Source organism: Scyliorhinus canicula, chromosome 7, assembly GCF_902713615.1.
Source record: "Scyliorhinus canicula chromosome 7, sScyCan1.1, whole genome shotgun sequence".
NCBI classification, from domain to species: Eukaryota; Metazoa; Chordata; class Chondrichthyes; order Carcharhiniformes; family Scyliorhinidae; genus Scyliorhinus; species Scyliorhinus canicula.
In genome coordinates this window covers 23,379,907-23,401,871 of record NC_052152.1, presented here as the reverse complement: position 1 = coordinate 23,401,871, position 21,965 = coordinate 23,379,907, and the positions used below count along the sequence as shown (strand labels likewise).

General features: G+C 48.3%; 1 protein-coding gene across 1 annotated transcript in view; it reads left to right on the top strand.

The window, feature by feature from the left end:
* Positions 1 to 17,643: 17,643 nt before the first annotated feature.
* LOC119968590 (SH3 domain-binding glutamic acid-rich-like protein 3) overlaps positions 17,644 to 21,965 on the top strand; it is a 30,294-nt gene continuing 25,972 nt past the window's right edge. The window contains exon 1 of the mRNA XM_038801217.1: positions 17,644 to 17,761. Coding sequence (XP_038657145.1) covers positions 17,714 to 17,761 — 48 coding nt within the window. The 5' untranslated portion in view covers positions 17,644 to 17,713. The remainder of the gene's footprint in view (positions 17,762 to 21,965) is intronic.

The following is a 21,965-nucleotide window of genomic DNA, read 5'->3' as shown; positions in this document are numbered from 1 at the left end:
ACACACCTCCCCCAGCCCGGCACCACCCACCCCTCCCATGGCGCACCCAGCAGCAACCCCCCCAGGACCATCCGTCCTCCCCCTGCCCACGCCCGAGGATGAAGAGGATCTCGGCACGCTCCCGGAGTCACCAAGGACCTGACTAACGCCAGAATCGCTGCCACCACTGCGTCGCTCCTAACGTCTGATCAAGGCTCCGGACCGGCTAAACCTGTAATTGGTTCTGGACTCAAAATTGTTGTCTCTGTATATTAACCTTGTGCTGTGTATAGTTCCCCACCACCCCCACCGGACTCAATTTTAACAGGGTGAATGTGGTAGTGACCACTGCTGTATATATTAGGGTATGGATAGTAAGGCCCTGTACTACAGGTACAGGGGTAGTCCCTGCCTGCTGGCTCCGCCCAGTAGGCGGAGTATACATATGTGTGCTCCCCGTACACCAGCCATTTCGCTAGCTTCTATAGGAGGCCACACATCTAGTGTAATAAATCCTCAGTTGTATTCAACTCTCGTCTTTGTGGAATTGATCGTGCATCAATTTATTACACTAAAGTTTACTGAAGATGGACCTCCGCATCAAGCCTGATCGCCTGCAGCTGGATCCGCAATCAAGCAACGCCAAAAGGGACTCGCTAGCTTGTTTTGAAGCTTACATCAGGTCTGCACCAGACCCAATTCCGGAAGCACAGAAGATCCAGATCCTCTACAGCGGCTGAGCTCCAGCGTTTTTCCGCTTATCCAGGACGCGCCGACCTACGATGAAGCCATGGCGCTACTGAAAGAGAATTATGCTCAGCGGACAAACACGCTTTATGCCAGGCACGTCCTCTCAACTCGTAGTCAACTCCCTGGTGAGTCAATAGAAGATTTCTGGCGTGTCCTAATCCCCCTGGTCAGAGACTGACTGTCAGGCCGTCACAGCCATGGAACGCTCGAATTTACTCATGCGGGACACTTTCGTTACAGGGATTGCGTCAGATCACATTCGCCAGCGACTTTTAGAGGGGGCCACGCTCGACCTCGCAGCAACCAAAAAGCTGGCGCTATCGATGACGGTCGCTGCGCGCAATATCCAGGCCTACACCCCCGGCCACGGAGACCACCGCTCCTACGCATCGTGGACCCCACAGACGGCTGCCCCATTGGGGACCCCACTCAGCCAACCCTACGCCTGTGCCACGCGCCAACCTGCCAATCCCAGGGCCCCAGATGTTACTTCTGTGGGCAGCCAAAACACCCCCGCCAATACTGCCCGGCCCGGGCGCCCTTTGCAAGGCCTGCAGCAAAAAGGGGCACTTCGCTGTGGTGTGCCAGGCTCGCACAGTCGCCGCTATCGCTCCGACCACCCCCGCGTACAGACAGGGGGCGCCGACATCCCCCCCTCACTATCCAGGGCATAGAGTTCAGCGGTTTCTGCCCCGATGTCCTCCCCAACCTCTGCGCTGTCCTGCTACTCGGCCTGGACTTCCAGTGTAACCTCCAGAGCCTAACATTGAAATTCGGCAGGCCCCTTTCACCCCTTACTGTGTGTGGCCTTGCGACCCTAAAGGTCGACCCACCTTCCCTATTCGCAAACCTAACTGCGGATTGCAAACCCGTTGCCACCAGGAGCAGACGGTACAGCACCCAGGTCAGGACTTTCTGCAGGTCCGAGGTCCAGCGGCTGCTTCGGGAAGGCATCATCGAGGACAGCAACAGCCCCTGGAGAGCCCAAGTGGTAGTGGCGAAAATGGGGGAGAAACATAGAATGGTCGTGGACTACAACCAGACCATCAATCAGTACACGCAGCTCGACGCGTACCTCCTCCCACGCATATCTGATATGGTCAATCTGATTGCACAGTACCGGGTCTTCTCAACTGTAGACCTAAAATCCACCTTATACCAGCTTCCCATCCTTAAAGCGGACCACCCATATACTGCGTTGGAGGCAGATGACCGCTTCTACCACTTTGGCGTCACCAACGGGGTCTCGGTCTTCCAAAGGGAGATGGACCGAATGGTCGACCGGTACGGGCTGTGGCCACTTTCCCATACCTAGACAATGTCACCATCTGCGCCACGACCAGCAGGACCACGACGCTAACCTTGCCAAATTTCTCTGCACCGCCACTCTCCTAAACCTCACTTATAACAAGGAGAAGTGCGTATTCAGCACGAACCGCTTAGCCATCCTCGGCTATGTGGTCCAGAACGGAGTTCTGGGGCCCAACCCTGACTGCATGCGCCCCCTCATGGAACTCCCCCTTCCCCACTGCCCCAAGGCCCTCAAAAGCTGCCTGGGGTTCTTTTCTTACTACGCCCAGTGGGCTCCAAATTATACAGACAAGGCCAGCCCACCCTTTTCCCCCTGAGGCTCAACAGGCCTTCAGCCGTATTAGGGCGGACATCGCCAAGGCTGCGATGCACACAGTCGATGAGACGTTACCCTTTCAAGTGGAGAGTGACGCATCAGACGTCGCTCTAGCCGCCACACTCAATCAGGCAGGCAGGCCCGTGGCATTCTTTTCATGAACCCTTCATGCCTCTGAAATTCGGCACTCCTCCGTCGAAAAAGAGGCCCAGGCCATCATTGAAGCTGTGCGGCATTGGAGGCATTACCTGGCCGGCAGGAGATTCACTCTCCTCACTGACCAACGGTCGGCAGCCTTCATGTTTAACACCACACAGCGGGGCAAGATCAAAAATGATAAAATCTTGAGGTGGAGGATCGACCTTTCCACCTACAACTACGAGATTTTGTATCACCCCCGTAAGCTCAACGAGCCCCCCGATGCCCTATCCCGAGGTACATGTGCCAGCGCACAGGTAGACCGACTTGGGACTTGCACGACAACTTTTGTCACCCGGGAGTCACACGGTTGTACCACTTCATTGAGGCCCGCAATCTGCCCTACTCCGTCGAGGAAGTCAGGGCCATCACCAGAGACTGCCAGGTCTGTGCGGAGTGCAAACCGCACGTCTACCAGCCGGACCGTGCGCACCTGGTGAAGGCCTGCCGCCCCTTTGAACGCCTCAGCGTGGACTTCAAAGGGCCCCTCCACTCCACCGACCGGAACACATATTTCCTCAGTGTGGTCAATGAGTACTCCAGATTCCCCTTCGGCATCCCATGCCCCGACACGACGTCTGCCACCGTCATCAAAGCCCTCAACACCATCTTTCCTCTGTTCGGCTTCCCCGCCTACATCCACAGTGACAAGGGATCCTCATTCATGAGCGATGAGCTGCATCAGTTCCTGCTCCACAAGGGTATCGCCTCAAGCAGTACGACCAGCTATAACCCCCGGGGAAACGGACAGGTGGAGAGGGAGAACGGGATGGTCTGGAAGGCCGTCCAGCTGGCCCTACGGTCCAGAAATCACCCGGCCTCCCACTGGCAGGAGGTCTTCCCCGATGCACTGCACTCCATTCGGTCGCTCCTATGCACTGCGACTAACGACACACCCCATGATCGTCTCTTTACCTTCCCCAGGATGTCCACCTCTGGGGTGCCGCTCCCGACTTGGCTCGCAGCTCCAGGACCCGTACTCCTCCTTACGCACGTCCACAAGGCAGACCCATTGATGGAAAGGGTGTAGTTACTCCACGTCAACCCCTAGTATGCCTACGTAGCGTATCCCGACGGCCGCCAAGATACTGTCTCTCAGGGACCTGGCACCAGCAGGTTCCACACACACACACACACACCTCCCCTCCCCTGGCGCACCCAGCAGCAACCCCCCCAGGACCATCCGTCCTCCCCTGCCCACGCCCGAGGATGAAGAGGATCTCGGCACGCTCCCGGAGTCACCAAGGACCTGACTAACGCCAGAATCGCTGCCACCACTGCGTCGCTCCTAACGTCTGATCAAGGCTCCGGACCGGCTAAACCTGTAATTGGTTCTGGACTCAAAATTGTTGTCTCTGTATATTAACCTTGTGCTGTGTATAGTTCCCCACCAGACTCAATTTTAACAGGGTGAATGTGGTAGTGACCACTGCTGTATATATTAGGGTATGGATAGTAAGGCCCTGTACTACAGGTACAGGGGTAGTCCCTGCCTGCTGGCTCCGCCCAGTAGGCGGAGTATACATATGTGTGCTCCCCGTACACCAGCCATTTCGCTAGCTTCTATAGGAGGCCACACATCTAGTGTAATAAATCCTCAGTTGTATTCAACTCTCGTCTTTGTGGAATTGATCGTGCATCAATTTATTACACTAAAGTTTACTGAAGATGGACCTCCGCATCAAGCCTGATCGCCTGCAGCTGGATCCGCAATCAAGCAACGCCAAAAGGGACTGGCTAGCTTGTTTTGAAGCTTACATCAGGTCTGCACCAGACCCAATTCCGGAAGCACAGAAGATCCAGATCCTCTACAGCGGCTGAGCGCCAGCGTTTTTCCGCTTATCCAGGACGCGCCGACCTATTGTTGTCTCTGTATATTAACCTTGTGCTGTGTGTAGTTCCCCACCACCCCCACCGGACTCAATTTTAACAGGGTGAATGTGGTACAGTAGTCCCCCGTTATACCGCGCTCCGCAATACCGCGGTTCGCGATATACCGCGGGGGGGCTTATGGACCCCAACTGTCAGTTGTGTCAATTTCAGCGGCCGGCTCACTTTGATCCGGAGAGGGAAGCTGCTCTCTCACTGAAAAAATCAGCCGGCCGCTGAAATTGACACTGCCGGCTGCTCTCTCCCTCCAATCAGTATATCAGCAGTATATCAGCAGCCACAGCCTGTACCTCAGCAGCCACGGCCTGTACCCCAGCAGCCACAGCCTGAACCCCAGCAGCCACAGTACCCCAGCAGCCACGGCCTGTACCCCAGCAGCCACGGCCTGTACCCCAGGAGCCACAGCCTGAACCCCAGCAGCCACAGTACCCCAGCAGCCACAGCCTGAACCCCAGCAGCCACAGTACCCCAGCAGCCACAGCCTGAACCCCAGCAGCCACAGTACCCCAGCAGCCACAGCCTGAAGCCCAGCAGCCACGGCCTGTACCCCAGGAGCCACAGCCTGAACCCCAGCTACAGAGGGGAGGGGCGATGTGAGACCATGCTGGTCTTGCAGAGACCCGTATGACCTCCTGTGTTCTCTGCTCTCTCCCTCCAATCAGCCGGCAGTGTCAATTTCAGCGGCCGGCTCACTTTGATCCGGAGAGGGAAGCTGCTCTCTCACTGAAACAATCAGCCGGCCGCTGAAATTGACACTGCCGGCTGCTCTCTCCCTCCAATCAGAAACATTAAAACTTAAAAGTTGGATTGGAGGGAGAGAGCAGCCGGCAGTGTCAATTTCAGCGGCCGGCTGATTGTTTCAGTGAGAGAGCAGCTTCCCTCTCCGGATCAAAGTGAGCCGGCCGCTGAAATTGACACTGTTTTAATTAGATCCACGATGGGGGTTTTAAATTTATTTAAAAATCTATGCTAGCGCTTCCCATTGTGAGTCTACGGGGGTCTGACCTCTCCCCCCGCCCCCCGTAGACTCTCAATGGGAAGCGCTAGCATAGATTTTAAAATAAATTTAAAACCCCCATCGTGGATATCCGCGGCTCGGATGCAACGCAGGTGGCTGTCTTGGACCCCAACACCCGCGTTATAAAGGGGGACTACTGTAGTGACCACTGCTGTATATATTAGGGTATGTATGGTAAGGCCCTGTACTACAGGTATGGGGGTAGTCCCTGCCTGCTGGCTCCGCCCAGTAGGTGGAGTATAAATATGTGTGCTCCCCGTACAGCAGCCATTTCGCCAGCTGCTGTCAGAGGCCACACATCTTAATGTAATAAAGCCTCAGTTGTATTCAACTCTCGTCTTTGTGCAATTGATCATGCATCACAGTGTGGAGCAATGAAACTCTGCAGATATTGTACAGGAACAGCTGTATCAGACATACTGGACAGTGTGGAGCAATGAAACTCTGCAGATATTGTACTGGAACAGCTGTATCAGGCATATTAGACAATGTGGAGCAATGAAACTGCAGATATTATACAGGAACCACTGTATCAGACACATTGACAGTGGGGCAATGAAAGTGCAGATGGTGTGTAAGAGCAGCTGTTTTCGACACACTGGGCAATGTGGGGAAATTGAATGGCAGATATTGTACAGGGGCAACTGTATCAGATGCACTGGTAATAATAATAATCTTTATGATCACAAGTAGGCTTACATTGCAATGAAGTTACTGTGAAAAGCCCCTAGTCGACACATTCCGGCACCTGTTCGGGTACAGAGGGAGAATTCAGAATGTCCAAGTTACGTAATAGCACGTCTTTCGGGACTAGCGGGAGGAAACCCGAGCACCCGGAGCAAATCCACGAAGACACGGGGAGAACGTGCAGATTCCGCACAGACAGTGACCCAAGCCGGGAATTGAACCCGGGACCCTGGCGTTGTGAAGCCACAGTACTAACAGCCCTCCCCAATGAAATGCAATATCCTCTCAGCATTCACCCTGTCCAGCCACCTCAGAAGCTTACATAGTTTAATTAGATAGCCAGTCATTCTTGTAAACTCCACTAAGTATAGGACAACCCTTTCATCCCAGCAATCAATGTGGCAACTTTCTCTGAACTGGCTTCAAATGCAGATATAGCCTTCCTTAACTAAAAAGAATAAAACTGTGCACAATTCTCCAGATGAAATCTCACCATTTGCACAATACAACTGTAGCAAGATTTCCCTACTTTTATACTCCATCCTCCTTGCAGTAAAGTCCAACATTTGATTTGCCTTACTAATTACTTCCTATACCTCTAAGCTAACCTTTTGTGATTCATGTACAAGGACACTCAGATCCATTTGTGCCACACAATTCTGTAGTCTTTCTCCATTTACAGAATACTCTGCTTTTCCATTCTTCCTGCTCAAGTGGATAACCTGACATTTTCACAGAATCACAGAATGCTACAGTGCAGAAAAGGCCCTTCGGCCCATCGAGTCTGCACCAACACACGAAAGGCCCTGACCTGCCTACCGAATCCCATTTGCCAGCACTTGACCCATAGCTTTGAATGGTATGGCATGCCAAGTACTCATCCAGGTACTTTTTAAAGGATGTGAGACATCCCACCTCTGCCACCCTTCCAGGCACTCTATTCCAGACCATCACCACTTTCTGGGTGAAAAAACTTTTCCTCAAATCCACCCCCTAAACCTCCCACCCCTTACTTTGGACTTGTGTCCCCTCGTAACTGATCCTTCAATTTAAATTTTTTTTTAGAATACCCAATTATTTGTTTTTCCAATTAAGGGCCAATTTAGCATTGCCAATCCACCTAACCTGCACATCTTTGGGTTGTGGGGGTGAAACCCATGCAGACACGGGGAGAATGTGCAAACTCCACACGGACAGTGACCCAGAGCCGGGATTCGAACCCAGGTCTTCAGCGCTGTAGAAAGCAGTGCTAACCACTGTGCCACATGCCACCCTAACTGACCCTTCAATTAAATGGAAAAGCTGCCCCTATCCACCCTGTCCATGCCCCTCATAATTGGTTCCATCTGCCAAATTTTTGCCCATTCACTTAACCTGTCTACATCCCTTTGCAGATTCTTCATTTCCTCCTCACTCTCCTATCTATCTTCATCATCATTATCACGTGTGCTCTGCCCGAAGCCAGGTCCTTGGCTGATTAGTGCCTATGTTTCATCATACACTGTTTTGTTTGGCAGTATTTGTCAATGTGGTTCACCATTGCTTGCACAATCAGGGGCAGGGTGAGGAGGCAGGTCCCCAAGTCTACCTTAGCCAGGACTGAAATCAAACCCGCGCTGTTGGCATTATTCTGAATCACAGGCTACCCATTTGCCAACTGAGCTAACCGGCCTTCTTACCCATCTTTGTATTATCAGCAAATTTGGCTACAGTGCAGTCTCTTTATCCAAGTCATTAATGCAGATCGTAAATAGGTAAGGCCCTCAGCACTGACCCCAGTAGCACTTCACCAGTTGCAGTTTGCCAACCCAGTTATCCCGACCCCTTGCTCCTATTAGCCAATCCTCTATCCATTCTAATTTATCAACTCCAACACCAGGAGCAGTAACCTTCTATATGGTACCTTATCGAATGACTTTTGGAAATCTGAATACACTACATCTCCTGGTTTCCTTTTATCCATCCTGTTTATGACATCCTCAAAGAACTCTAATAATTGTCATACACAAGTTCCTATTCACAAAACCATGTTGACTCTGCGTTGTTGTATTGTGATTTTCTACTTTCTTAATAAAGGATTCAAGCATTTTCCCAATGACAGGCGTGAGACTAACTGGTCTAGATTCCTACTGTCTCCCTCTTTTCTTGAATAGTTATACTCCACCTGGTTTTCTAATTTAGGGAGCCTTTCCAGAATCTGGGCTGAGGATAAGTGGCGGTGAAGGGAGAGAGGCGAGGGAGATGGGGGGATAGGCAGGGAGAAAGAGTGAGGGGGAGATGAGGGAGAAAGATAGCGGAGAGGAGGGGGAAGGGGACAGGAAGGGGAAAGATGCAAGGGAGAGGGAGCCTCATAGGCGGGAAACCTGTGAGGTGGCTGAGTGCAAGATCACCTTGAAAGTGCAAAGGGTGGGTGAAGGGATGCAGCGAGAGATTGTAGGTGCCATACGTACCCTGGCTCTGTGAAGAAAATCATTAATCTTCTTCCTGCACTGCCACCCCGTCCTCTTCTGAAGTGAGCTGACACTCACTTATGCAGCTATTCCCTCCCAGGCGGGGGTGGCCACCTTGCGGTTTGCCACTTCCTGGAGTGCAGGTACAGGACGTCCCTTCTCTGCTGCACACCATCCAGGGATCTAGTCAGGGTTCCCTCTGAGAAATGCAGTGCTGCTTCCTGACAGCCACCCCCCCTGGAATGGATCTGGAACAAGTGCTGGGATGGTGTTAAAATGGAGCTCCACAGTAATTAAGTCTCACTGGGCCAAGTGAATCAGCGGGAGGCCACCAAGAGCCCAGCGCAATTCACTCGGGGGAAAAAACATTTCTTTAAGAGGCTCAAAACTTTCCCATAGTCCCTACTTAAAGCCCAGGTACAGTATAGAACACAGAACACAGAACAGTACAGGCCCTTCGGCCCACGATGTTGTGCAGACCATTTGTCCTAATCTAGGGCCAACCTAACCTACACCCCTTCAATTTACTGCTGTCCATGTGCCTGTCCAAGAGTAGCTTAGTTAGTTCCCTAATGACTCAGACTCCACCACCTCTGCTGGCAGTGCATTCCACGCACCCACCACTCCCTATGTAACGAACCTACCTCTGACATCTCCTCTATACCTTCCTCCAATCACCTTAAAATTATGTCCCCTCGTGACAGCAATTTCCGCCCTGGGGAAACGTCTCTGGCTAGTCACTCTATCCATGCCTCTCAACAACTTGTACACCTCTATCAAGTCACCTCTCTTCCTTCTTCGCTCCACTGAGAAAAGCCCTAACCCTAGAGTATGTGGCAATTACTTTTTCAAAATTCATTTATGGGTATCACTGGCTAGACCAGCATTTATTGCTCATCCCTTGTTGCCCTGGAAGAACTGCCATCTTTAAACGCTGCAGTTCCTGAGATGTAGGTACACCCACAGCAGGATTTTGACCCAACAGCAGTGAAGGAAAAGAGATATATTTCCAATTCAGGATGACTCAGTGTTGTCATGGGGCACCATAATTGCTTTCAGTAAATCTTAAATCAGTGGGAATAAAACCAGCCAGGGTTTTCATTTTCTGCAAAATTTGGATGCACAGATGTCACATGAAGGTATCTTCAGACTTGGGGACGATGCCCACCATTGTTGACTGATCTGCTGATATTCACTGCCGACATTTGGCCATGGTTCAAACAGGCAGTCAATGGAACTATATGAACAATCACTTGTCCAAGTAAGGCAGCATCAGGAAGGGAGCTCAAATTGGGGGAAAAGCTTTACAGGTGTATTTTATCTCAACTCAGATAAAAGCTTAAATATGAATATTCTCACTATCCCCAGGCATTACAAATATCTGTGCCCATGCTTCTACACTGGGTGTTGCAACTGAATATCAAATATTGCTGCATCACTCAGCACTTAAGTTTTAATAGAAGTTTAGTCCATTACAGGAGAAGTAATCAATAATGAGTCTATGGTATGTAAACAGAAAGTGTTAAATACTTTCAACCCAGCTAGTGAAGATTTGTCCACTAGTCACCCTTGTCTAAGTACACAAAAACGTAATAACATATCTGATCCTCCCATAGTGCTCCATTACAGAGGCACAAAACGTGATGACACATCTGCACTGATCTTTGATAAGCAAGGGTCTGAGAGCAGCAGGAAAATTAAAGTCAGCAAAAGTTCATCATTGCAGTTGGCCTCTGTATGCCCTGTGTGGACATTCCCGGTCAATGGAATGTCAGAGGGTCACCGACTGGTCAGTGCAACAATCAGTGATAACAGAGGTCTAAGGATCTCTCAACTCTTCAGCTTTAATAAGGGTGCACTGACATTGAGCAGCAGCAGTGTGTGAAAGCCTGCAAAATCAGCTGATTTGCTGGTTACACAGAAAACCATGGCTCTACCCCAGTGTAATCCAAATTTCACCCTTTCAACAGATTGGAGATTGAGAGGTATGACTTGAACTCCTTCCAATCATCATTCAAATCAAATCTGACATTGTAACTATTTATGCACTATTTTATCTAACAGAAGAGATTTTTTTTTACAAAAGTAGATGCATAATCGGAAAGAATACTTTACTTTTAATCTATCGCCGATATTGATTGGAGAGGATGTAAGTAGGAAGCATTCTGCTGTCCCAAGCTATAACAAACTAGTTTTATACTCGAGTAATATACTGAAAACTCTTGTTATCCCCATATTATAGCAGAAATCCCTTTCCACATGACTGATTCAAGATAGATGTTGCAGATGAAATCCCAGTTTGGGGGAACCTCAGACCAGCACCAAATTAATGACTCCTCTCTGCCATTCACTAGTGTACAGGTGTACTTAGTCTCCTTGCAACCTCACCAAATATAAGACTAGATTTACCAGAATATCCCTTTCAATCATAACAACTTGGTTTTTATAGTCTTAGAATATGAGTGATGCACCAAAGCTGTATTCATCACCCATCACTATTTGCCTTGAAAGATGGTGGGCGTCACTGGTTTGGCCAGCATTTATTGCCATCCCTAGTTGCCCTTCAGAAGGTGGTAGTGAGTTGCCTTCTGTAGTTCTTGAGGGGTAGGTACGCCCACTATGCTGTCCTGGAGGCAGTTCCAGGATTTTGCCCCAGCGACAGTGAAGGAACAGCGCTAAATTTCCAAGTCAGGGTGGGTGAATGACTTGGACGGGATCCCCCAGGTGGTGGGGTTCCCAGGTATCTGCTGTTCTTGTCCTTCTAGGTGGTAGTGAATGGGTTTGGTAGGTGCTGTCTAAGGAACCTTGGTGAGTTACTGCAGTATATCTTGTAGATGGTACACACGGGTGCCAATGTTCGTCATGATGTGGAGATGCCGGCGTTGGACTGGGGTGAGCACAGTAAGAAGTCTTACAACACCAGGTTAAAGTCCAACAGGTTTGTTTCAAACACGAGCTTTCGGAGCACGGCTGATTCACCTGAAGAAGGAGCCGTGCTCCGAAAGCTCGTGTTTGAAACAAACCTGTTGGACTTTAACCTGGTGTTGTAAGACTTCTTACAATGTTCGTCAGTGGAAGAGGGTTTGAATGTTTGTGGAAGGACGAGCAATCAAGCGGGCTGCTTTGTCCTGGATGGTGTAGGGTTCTTGACTGTTGTTAGAGCTCCACTCGTCCAGGCAAGTGGAGAGTATTCCATTACTGTCCTGACATGTGCCTTGTAAATGGTGGACAGGCTTTGGTGGGTCAGGAGGTGTCTTACTCACCATAGGATTCCTAGCCTCTTGAGTATAACTAACTTACTGTCAATAGAATCATAGAATCCTGATGTGGCAACAGAAAGTAAACGTTTATTCTTTCCAGCTTTACTCCACTTCTGATTTTTAAAATGGGCTAAAGGAGTACGAGGAACAGGTAGGGAGGGGATTTGAGACCAGGAAGAGATCAGCCATGATCTGATTGAATGAATAAGGCTCAAGGAGCTGAATTGTCTACTTCTGCTCCTAATTCCTATGTTCCACAATAGTTTTTTTCCCCTGAAAACAGCTCTAGTTTTGAGATTTATGCTATTGTCTAAAACTCTTGACAAGACTGCTGCCGTCAGCATCTTGCCTCTCAATTTTCAAAATGGTATTAACACTATTATTAGAATAATTTTCACAGAATTACATAGGAATGCTGGGACATTGTTACTTTGACAGAAACAGAAACCATTCTATTCTGCTCAGGTAATGTCCCACAAATAACAATAACGTTCATGTTTTTTGGTGATATTGCTATGTGAAATGTTGCCCAGGGCACTTGGACAGTTCCATGTTTTTGTTTTGAATGGCTGATGTTCCTTACAGAGCAAAGTACCTCTGTCAATGTACAACTCTTTAAATATTGAATAAAGTGTTATCTCAAATTGTGAACTTAAGCAATGGTGCATAGTGCCTTGAAACTTTTTACTGTGTAAAAGACACTATATAAATAGAAGTTGTGTGGCTTAAAATAATAAACTTCTGATCTAGACTCCAGAGGGCAACACACTGAATCAACTTCAAACTACTTGCTGCTCTTTTCCCCATCTCCCTGAGCTTGGGTACTGGAAATATTTGGAACCTTAATCAACTCATGAGCCTGAAGCGGCACAGTGGTTAGCACTACTGCCTCCAGCACCAGGGACCCTGGGTGACAGTCTGTGTGGAGTTTGCACATTTTCCCCTTGTCTGCGTGAGTTTCCTCCCACAGTCCAAAGATGTGCAGGTTAGGTGGACTGACCATGCTAAATTGCCCCTTAGTGTCCAGGTTAGGTTACGGGGATCGGGTGGGGTGGATGGGGGAAGTGGACATGGGTAGCGTGCTCTTTCGGAGGGTCGGTGCAGACTCAGTGGGCCAAATGGGCTCCTTCTGCACTGTGGGGATTCTATCATTCTACGGACAATGAGTTTTACCAAACTATTCGTTCATAGGGGTCATCACAACTCAATCAAATATACATATGACATCCATATTTCCAGCAGGAATTACGGGCTATCTATGCCAATTGGTATAGAAGTGGTATCTATCCCAAGGATATCAATCCCCTGGTGTTTTTTCCCTTCAAAAGCCCAGCAATTGTATGAATATTCAAAGTGCCACTATTAGGGGCTGGTTTAGCTCACTCGGCTAAATCGCTGGCTTTTAAAGCAGACCAAGCAGGCCAGCAGCACGGTTCGATTCCCGTACCAGCCTCCCCGGACAGGCGCCAAAATGTGGCGACTAGGGGCTTTTCACAGTAACTTCATTGAAGCCTACTCGTGACAATAAGCGATTTTCATTTCATTTCATTTTCATTACTATCCTCTCTGAAATAAGCAAATAAGCCCAACCTATGTCTTCCTTAAATAAAAGCAAAATACTGTGGATGCTGGAGATCAGAAATAAAAACAAAAAGTGCTGGCAAAAACTCAGCAGTTCTAGCACATCTGTGGAGAGGTAGAGCCAACATTTCAAGTCCAATATGAATCCTCCTCAGAACTGAAGAGATGTAGCGATGTGATGGATTTATGATGCTGAAAAAAGCAGGAGGGGCAGATAGATCAAAAAATAAGGACAGGAATAGGTTAGAGGACGAGGGAGATTAAATGACAGAATATCATGGCACACAAGGCAAAAGAAATGGTAATGATAGCATTGTTCCAGTGTAGGTGTCAATAGCAGAATAAAGCTTAGCACTGTCTGGAAGGAAACACATGAACGCAAGATGTATGTTAACACTTGTGTCGGGGGTGGGGGCGGGGGAAGGAAGAGAAGAAAATTCAAAATGGAAGACAGAGTTAATGGTTTGAAATTGTTTTAACTCATTGTTGAGTCCAGAAGGCTGCAAACTGCGTAATTGGAAGATGAAGTGCTTGAATTGGGCTTCACTGGAACATTGTAGCAGGTTGAGGACAAAAACATGAAGATGAGAGCTAGATGACAAATTAAATTTGCAAGCAACCACAAGTTCGGGGCAAATGCGGACTGAGCAATGATCTTCCACAAAGTGGTCACTCAGTCTGCGTTTGGTCTCCCCAACATAGAGGAGACTGCATTGTGAGCAGCGAACCTAGCATACTAAATTGAAAGAGGTACAAGTGACAACTTGCATTCATATTGTACCACCAATAAAACATCCCTATGCAGTTCAGAGGAGCATTATCAAATAAAATATGACACAAGGCCATGTAAGGAAATATTAGGACAGGTAAGCCAAAGCTTAGTTAAAGAGTATTCGGATCCCAGATGAGAATCCAACTATTTTCAATTTTTAAAACTGTGAGGAAATAATACTTCAGCCCGGGAGTGATAACAATGACCAATAGGTATCTCTTATGTTAAAACAAATTCTAATTTAAACATAGAATAAGCCACATTAGCAACAAGGAAATAGCTTTACTGTTGACAGTTACAACAGTTCTTAAGTAAAAGAGAAAACCTTAACTTGCTTCCTAAGCCTGCCACTATATTCCAATTAAGCAAACCAATATATTTCAAAAACCACTCATGAATAAAGTTAACAGCTAGGATTGTACTTGCTTTTCTCTGTGCAGAATCTTTGGAAATAGAGAACCGTTCAGAACCAAACTGAAACACCTCTGCTCAAATGCGAGTTTTAGGACCAACAGACTTTTCAGGCAGATCTGGCGCTTTACAGGGAAAATGCTGAGTGGATGTTTCTGCTTATGGGAGAGTCTAGGACGGGAGGGCATAGTCTCAGAATAACAGGGTGCCAATTTAAGATTGAATTTTGGAGCAATTTCTTCTCTCAAAGGGTTGTGAGTCTTTGGAACTCTTTGCCAGTGACTGTAGGGGCAGAGTCCTTGTGTATATTTAAGGCTGAGGTAGATAGATTCTTGATCAGTAAGGGAATCAAGGATTACGGGGAAAGGGGAGGAAAGTGAGGAATGTCGATCCTATTGAATGGCGGAGCAGGCTTGAGGGGCTGAATGGCCTACTTCGAATCTTCATGGTCTTATGAGCTTACAAAATTATACATAATAAATATTTTAGGAAAAAGGGATCGATTTCAAATTAAACCATGACAGTCGAACAACAGGACACCGTTTCAAATTGGCAAAGGGTATATCTGGGGCTGACGTCAGGAAGTTCTTCACATGGGCAATGATCCACCCATAGAATTGTTTTCTGGATAGTGGAGATGAAAATCCTATTATCATTTAGCAATATTAAGATCCCTTGATGGGAAAAAAGGTTAAGATATTCGACAAAAGAGCTAAAATGTCCATTTGTTTTCAAATTGTATCTTTCTTTTGATTATCTCGATCTGCAAATACTGTAAGGATTCACAGGCACAAAACACATAACAAACGATTTCATAGAATTTACAGTGCAGAAAAGGAAGCCATTCGGTCCATCGAGTCTGCACCGGCCCTTACAAAGAGCACCCCACCTCAAGCCCACATATCTACCCTAAACCCGTAACCCCCACTCAACCTTTTTGGACACCAAGGGCAATTTAGCATGGCCAATCCACCTAACCCGTACATCTTTGGACTGTGGGAGAAACCGGAGGAAACCCACGCAGACACGGGGAGAACGTGCAGACTCCGCACAGACAGTGACCCAAGCCAGGAATCAAACCTGGGACTCTGGAGCTGTGAAGCAACTGTGCTAACCACCATGGTACCATGCTGCAAGTTTAGATGTCATTACTGTGGTGATATGCCTGTTGATAATATTACATGTAGTCAACAGTGTGACCACCCACCAATAGCTGGCCATGTATTCAGCAGTCTGACCTCCCACCAGCAAATAGCGTCAGCTGATATCCGGCCAAGGCCAGAAAGTTGTAAAGCATACATGAGGACAGTCAAGCAGAAGGGTTATTCCAGGAGAGTCTAATATAACTTGGTCTGTATCTAATCGTTACCTTGTGTACATTAATAAATGCGAGTTGTGGCTAAGTCACCAGCAGTTCTGTAGATTCATTACTAGACAGGATCACGGAACACAACAATTATGAAATCCTTCATATTATTTTAGACCTAGCTCATGGTCGCATTGCAACACTTATGTGTTATATTCTTTTTTAACATGAGACTTCAACAGTAATGTCAGATTCCAAGGCTAGGGATTAGGATGGGATACAGGATAAATAAAACTACATCATGCCATTGCCATCTCTTTCCAAATTCTAACGCCAGGCAGCCTCCAGAAGATGGGCAATGGGACAATAACTGGATGGAGATTGAAAGCCACATTTGCTGCCAGCACCGCACATTCGCCGTTGCAGGCGCGCCCGCCATCTTTATGGGGCGAAGTGATCAGTAAAGTCAAGAGTTAAAAGCATCGGCGTTTATTAACGATCCCTGCCACTCCCCGTAAAACACTGCAACACTTTCTCCAAGCGTCGGTAAAATACTTGTGTGCTGGATATTCCGAACGACTTGCCGACTAAGTCGTGTGCGGTGTCCATTAACTGAGATGGAAAGCGAAATCAGCTAGCGGTGGTGGATGGTCTGCGCATGCACGGACCAGCGCGCATGGGCAGACGGGTCCAGGCGGCCATCTTGCGTTGGCAGGAGGGTGATGTCCGAAGCTTCAGGTCCGAGAAGAAAGAGAAAAAATGGAGGAGATGGCAGTTACTCCACTCCGAGAAACATCCCCAAACATTCCCACATCATGAATTCCGTAGGCGTTTACACTTTCCCTATGCAGTGATTAAATCTGAATGACTGGTGACTCTTTTTTGACATGTTGTTGAGTGGCGACGGCTGATCAGGACTACAGGAGTCATTGTTCTCCGGATGTTTTCAGATCTTCTAAATCCACGTTCAGAGAGTTTAGTTTAATATCACACCCAAAGAGGAACACATCCCGACAACATAGCTACAGCTTTGCACGGGAATGCTAGCCTAGAATAATGTCCACAAACCACACACCGGGAGTCGTCGTAAAGTCATAACTTTTTTTTTACAGAATTTACAGTTCAGAAGGAGGCCATTCGGCCCATCGAGTCTGCACTGGCCCTTGGAAAGAGCACCCCACCCAAGGTCAACACCTCCACCCTATCCCCATAACCCAGTAATCCCACCCAACACTAAGGGCAATTTTGGACACTAAGGGCAATTTATCATGGCCAATCCACCTAACCTGCACAAAAGTAAAATACGGCGGATGCTGGAGTCTGAAACAAAAGTTGGAATCGAACCGAGACAGAATGTAGCGAGCGAGAGGAGGGTAGGATAATCTTCTATTTAAAAATAAACCTGAGATCCAGATTCCAGCCCCAGAAACATCCAATCACCCAATGTAGAATCCCCTATGACGCCCAGAATTGTCACCTTATTCCAGTTCCTACTCATTAACATTTACGTAAGGAAATAGGCTTTCAAAGCGTGATACTTTTCAAAAGTTTTACTAATTTCAAATAATCTGCAATAGCCGTGGTCGTTTACTAAAATTTACATTTTTCATAATCTTAATTTGGGCAATGCTGCCCACGCCTTTAAAACACATTCCCTTCCATAGAACCTCTTGCAATTCTGACAGTTACCGCGATTTGTGCCAACAGACACAACCGAAGGTGCTGCTGGTGGCGGCGGGTTAATAAATAGCGGTCAAGTTGTTCAAGTTAAGGCTGGACGAGGCATGTCTGGAGTCCAATTGTACATCTCTAGTGTGTCAGCATCGAGAGAGGTAAAGCGCGATGAACCAACCTAGAGAAACATGTAATCATTGTTAATTTATTCCAAACATCTCGGCAACGAATTCTACTAAGATTACATACGATTAGTTATTCGGTGTAACCAGCTCCCCATTTAAGTGTGTAGGAAATCAATATTTCGTAAATTTCATTCATGTGAGACCATGATTGTTTTGGAGATAGATTATAAAATAACATGTTGTAAGGGATCGGAAAGATGGTGAAGAAAACCATGAATTATACTCTTAAAATATTTCGGCACAAAATCATTTGAAAGGAGTTGCACAGATCCGCTGGAACTTTCCCGAGTTTAAAACTAAACGAAAGCTCTTGGATCTCTTGCCACAAAGTAAACTTGCATTTAACGGCCCTTTATCTCAGTACATCACTCACACACAAACACTATAATTCAAATACTGATCGGCTTCCCCAATTTTTGGGTAAGTGGAATCTGTGGCACTGACTCATTGAACCTAGGAATCCCTGGTTTGATTTCTCATCTGAGGGGCGGGATTCTCCAATCCCGCGGCAAAGTGTTCACGCTGTCGTAAACGCTATCGCTCCCATGACTAATTCTGCTCCCTCCAGGGTACCAGCACTGCGCTGGGGCGGTTCGTCGGCTCCAGCTGCAGATCCCGACGCAAATTGTGCACCGCGGGATCAGCGCATGCACAGTTGTGCCGGCGCCAATGAGGATACGCGCAGTGGCACCCTTCAACACGCCAGCCCCGACGCAACATGGCAGGGCTACAGGGGCCGGCGTGTAGGAAAGGAGGCCCCCAGCCACAGAGGCTGGCCCGCCGATCGATGGGCCAGGCCACATCGGAGGCCCCCACAGGGTCGGACCCCCTCCCAAAGGCTGCACCCGACCCTTACACGGCGAGGTCCCGCCAGCCCATAGCAGGTTAGAACGGCGCCAGCGGGACTTGGCTCTTTTTTTACGGCTGCTCGGCCCATCCTGGCCGGAGAATCAGTAGGCCAGCCGCGTAGAGCGGCCCGCAACTGGTGCCACGCCAACCACGCCGGTGCCAATTCTCCGCTCTGCGGAGAATCGTGTGCCGGGGTGGCGTGGCACGGCCCGCTGGTGATTCTCCGACCCGGCGCGGGGTCAGAGAATTCCGCCCGAGATGTTTGTCGATTTGAGCTGGGCAAGATGATTGGCCTGTGCAAGGGATTCTCCTCTGATTTCCGTCCATTGATTCAGAGAACAATACACCACAGAGGGGATGGTTTGTGACTTTGGGTGTTTTTTCTCTTTGGGTAACGGGTGTGTATGGTGGGGCCCGCTGGGTGGGGTTGTGGGTGAGAAGGGCACTTGCACAGGTGAAGAAGGGATCAGTGAGGGGGGGAGGGGGATTGCGCTGTGGCAGAGTTGGAGGTTGAGTGTGCTCATGGACGAAGAGGGGATTTAGGGTGGAATTAGAGGAGGCAGAGCCAGAGGGGGATGATGGCGGACGGTAGAGGAGAATGGAGGCACAAGTCTCCGGTAAGAATTGTAACATGGAGCATCCATGGGTTAAATTGGCCGATTAAGAGGTTTGACTCAGGGTTTGACTCAAAGTCACAGAGGGTGGCCATTTTGTTGAACAAGTGAACGGGGTTTGTGGGGGCCAAGGAAGTGCATAACCCGGAGGGAAGATATGTGATAGTGAGAGGGGTGCTGGAGGAGATGCCTGTGGTGCTGGTCAACATATGCGTGCCAAATTAGGATGAGGTGGAGTTTGTGAGGGGTGTGCTGGATCTACATCAATTTATGGGTGGAGATTTTAATTGCCTGATGGAACTGAGTGTGGACAGGATGAGCCCCAAGTCAATGAGAAGGTTGAGGATGGCGAAGGAGCTGGAGGGTTTATGGAACGGATGACCCGGGGGGCAGGGAGTATTCCTTCTTTTCATGTGTATAAGGTGTATTTGAGAATTGATTTCTTTGTGGTGCCCAGGCTGTATTGCTGGCGGGGGTGGGGGGGGGGGGGGGGGGGGTGGTGGAGTATGCAGGAATTGTGATATCTGATTATGCGCCGTATTGGCTGGAGGTGAGGCTCAGCGAGGGGCAGGTGCAGAGGCCAGGATGGAGGCTAGATTTGGGTTTGATGGTGGATATGGGGTTTTGTGACAAGGTGAGGTCAGCAATCGGGGACTATGTGCAAATCAATCAGAATGGGGAGGTGGCGGCATCCACATTCTGGGATACTTTGAAGGTGGTGGTCAGAGGGGAGATTAGCTCAGTCAAGGCGCACAGGGACAGGAGGAGGAGGAAGGGGATGGACGGTTGTTGGATGAGATAGTCGAGGTGGATCAATGAGGTGGGGCCCCTCCACTAAAGAGTTGTTGGCGGACAGGAAGAGTTTGAAGGGGCAGTTCGGCAGGTTGACAATGGGAAGGGTGGTGGGGCAGCTATGGAAGGCGAGGGGGTTGCAATATGAACATGGGGAGAAGACAAGCGGCATGCTGGCCCACTAGGTGAGGAGGCAGGCTGCGTCCAGGGAAATCTTAAAGATGCGAACAGAGAAGGCGGAGGTACTGTTAGAGCCAGGGAGGATAAATGAGGTGTTCCGGGGGTATTATGAAAAGTTATACAGGGTAGTGCCGAGTGGAGAGGAAGGGGAAATGGAATGGTTCCTGGTTGGATTGGAGTTTCCAAGGTTGGAGGAAGAAAGGAGGCAGGCGTTGGAGGAGTCGCAAGGGCGGAGGGAAGTGATCGGTAGCATTAGGGGATGAAATCGGGGAAGGCTGCAGAGCTGGATTGCTTTCCGGCGTAGTTCTCTAAGGCATTTATAATGGAGTTGGCACCACATTTATCGGAATGTTTGGTGAGGTATTGGCGAAGAGTGAGCTGCCAGAGACATTGACGCAGGCATCGATCTCTCTAACCCCAAAGAAGGTGACGGTGACACAGCCTGGTAAGAAACGTGCTCCGAGTGCGGGCGGCCATTTTGAGCGGCCAACCCGATCCTCCATTTTGTGACCGCGATGTGGCAAACGGCATATGCAACGGCAATGCCCTGCTTATGGAAAAACATGTGCCATCTGTAATGGCAGGAATCATTTTGCAACCCAATGTTATACAAGGAAAAGGCCTGAACAAACAGAGGATCAGTGCTATTGATGATGTGTGCCGAGAGGACACATTCTTTGCAGACGTGATCTCCAGCGAAGACAAGGAGACTCAAGTCCTACGAAATAACAATGTATTTGTACTAATCGGCAGCAATAGTGAATTGAAGCAATAGTGAATCATAAAGATAAATAGATGGTGCCATTAAAGATAAATGGCACAGTCATAACAGTCAAGCTCGACACTGGTGTGAGGGCCAACCTCATCAACCTGTCTAATGTAATAAAGCTGCAAATTCAACCAAATAGTTACCAGAACAGTATTATTGAGAGATTTATAATGGCATCAAAATCTCGTCATTAGGTGCATGTGAGCGTGATGTCAAAATCAAAATCTGCATGTTGAAATTTTCTGTGGTGGTGGCAGTCTATAAATGGAGTTGAGACGTGTGAGGAGCTACAGCTAGTCTGATGGGTCTATGGTGCAGACAATGCCGCAGCAGGCCCTCATCCCTCGCCATATTGAATGATTTCCTTGAAATTTCGAAGGTTTTGGTACGTTACCATACACGTACAAGATTCAGCTGAAGGAAGATGCAAAGCCTGTGATTCGTGCACCAAGATGTGTGCCGGCGTCATTAAGGGATAAACTAAAGGTAGAACTAAAGAGAATGACTGTCTTGGGTGTCATTAAACATATTGAAGCCCCTACAGACTGGGTTAATTCCATGGTCTGTGTAATGAAGCGTAATGTGGACCTAAGAATCTGCCTGGATCCGAAGGATTTGAATCTCAATATTAAAAGGGAACACTACCCTATACCAAAAAGGGAGGAGATAATGTGTGAAATGGCAGGAGCAACTTGCTTCAGCAAATTGACGCTTGACAAGGCTTCTGGCAACTGAAACGAGACACAGAAAGCACCAAAACATGCACATTTAACACACCCTTTGGTATATAAGAATACCATTTGGCATCATTTTGGCTTCAGAGATCTTTCATCATGCCATGGAGCGTATAGTTGAAGGAATTCCAGGAGTCCGTGTGTATGTGGATGACATTATTATTTGGGAGTCGACTCGGGAGGAACATGGTAAACAACTTTCAAGGGTTCTAAAGAGTATCAAGAAAAATGGTTTGACG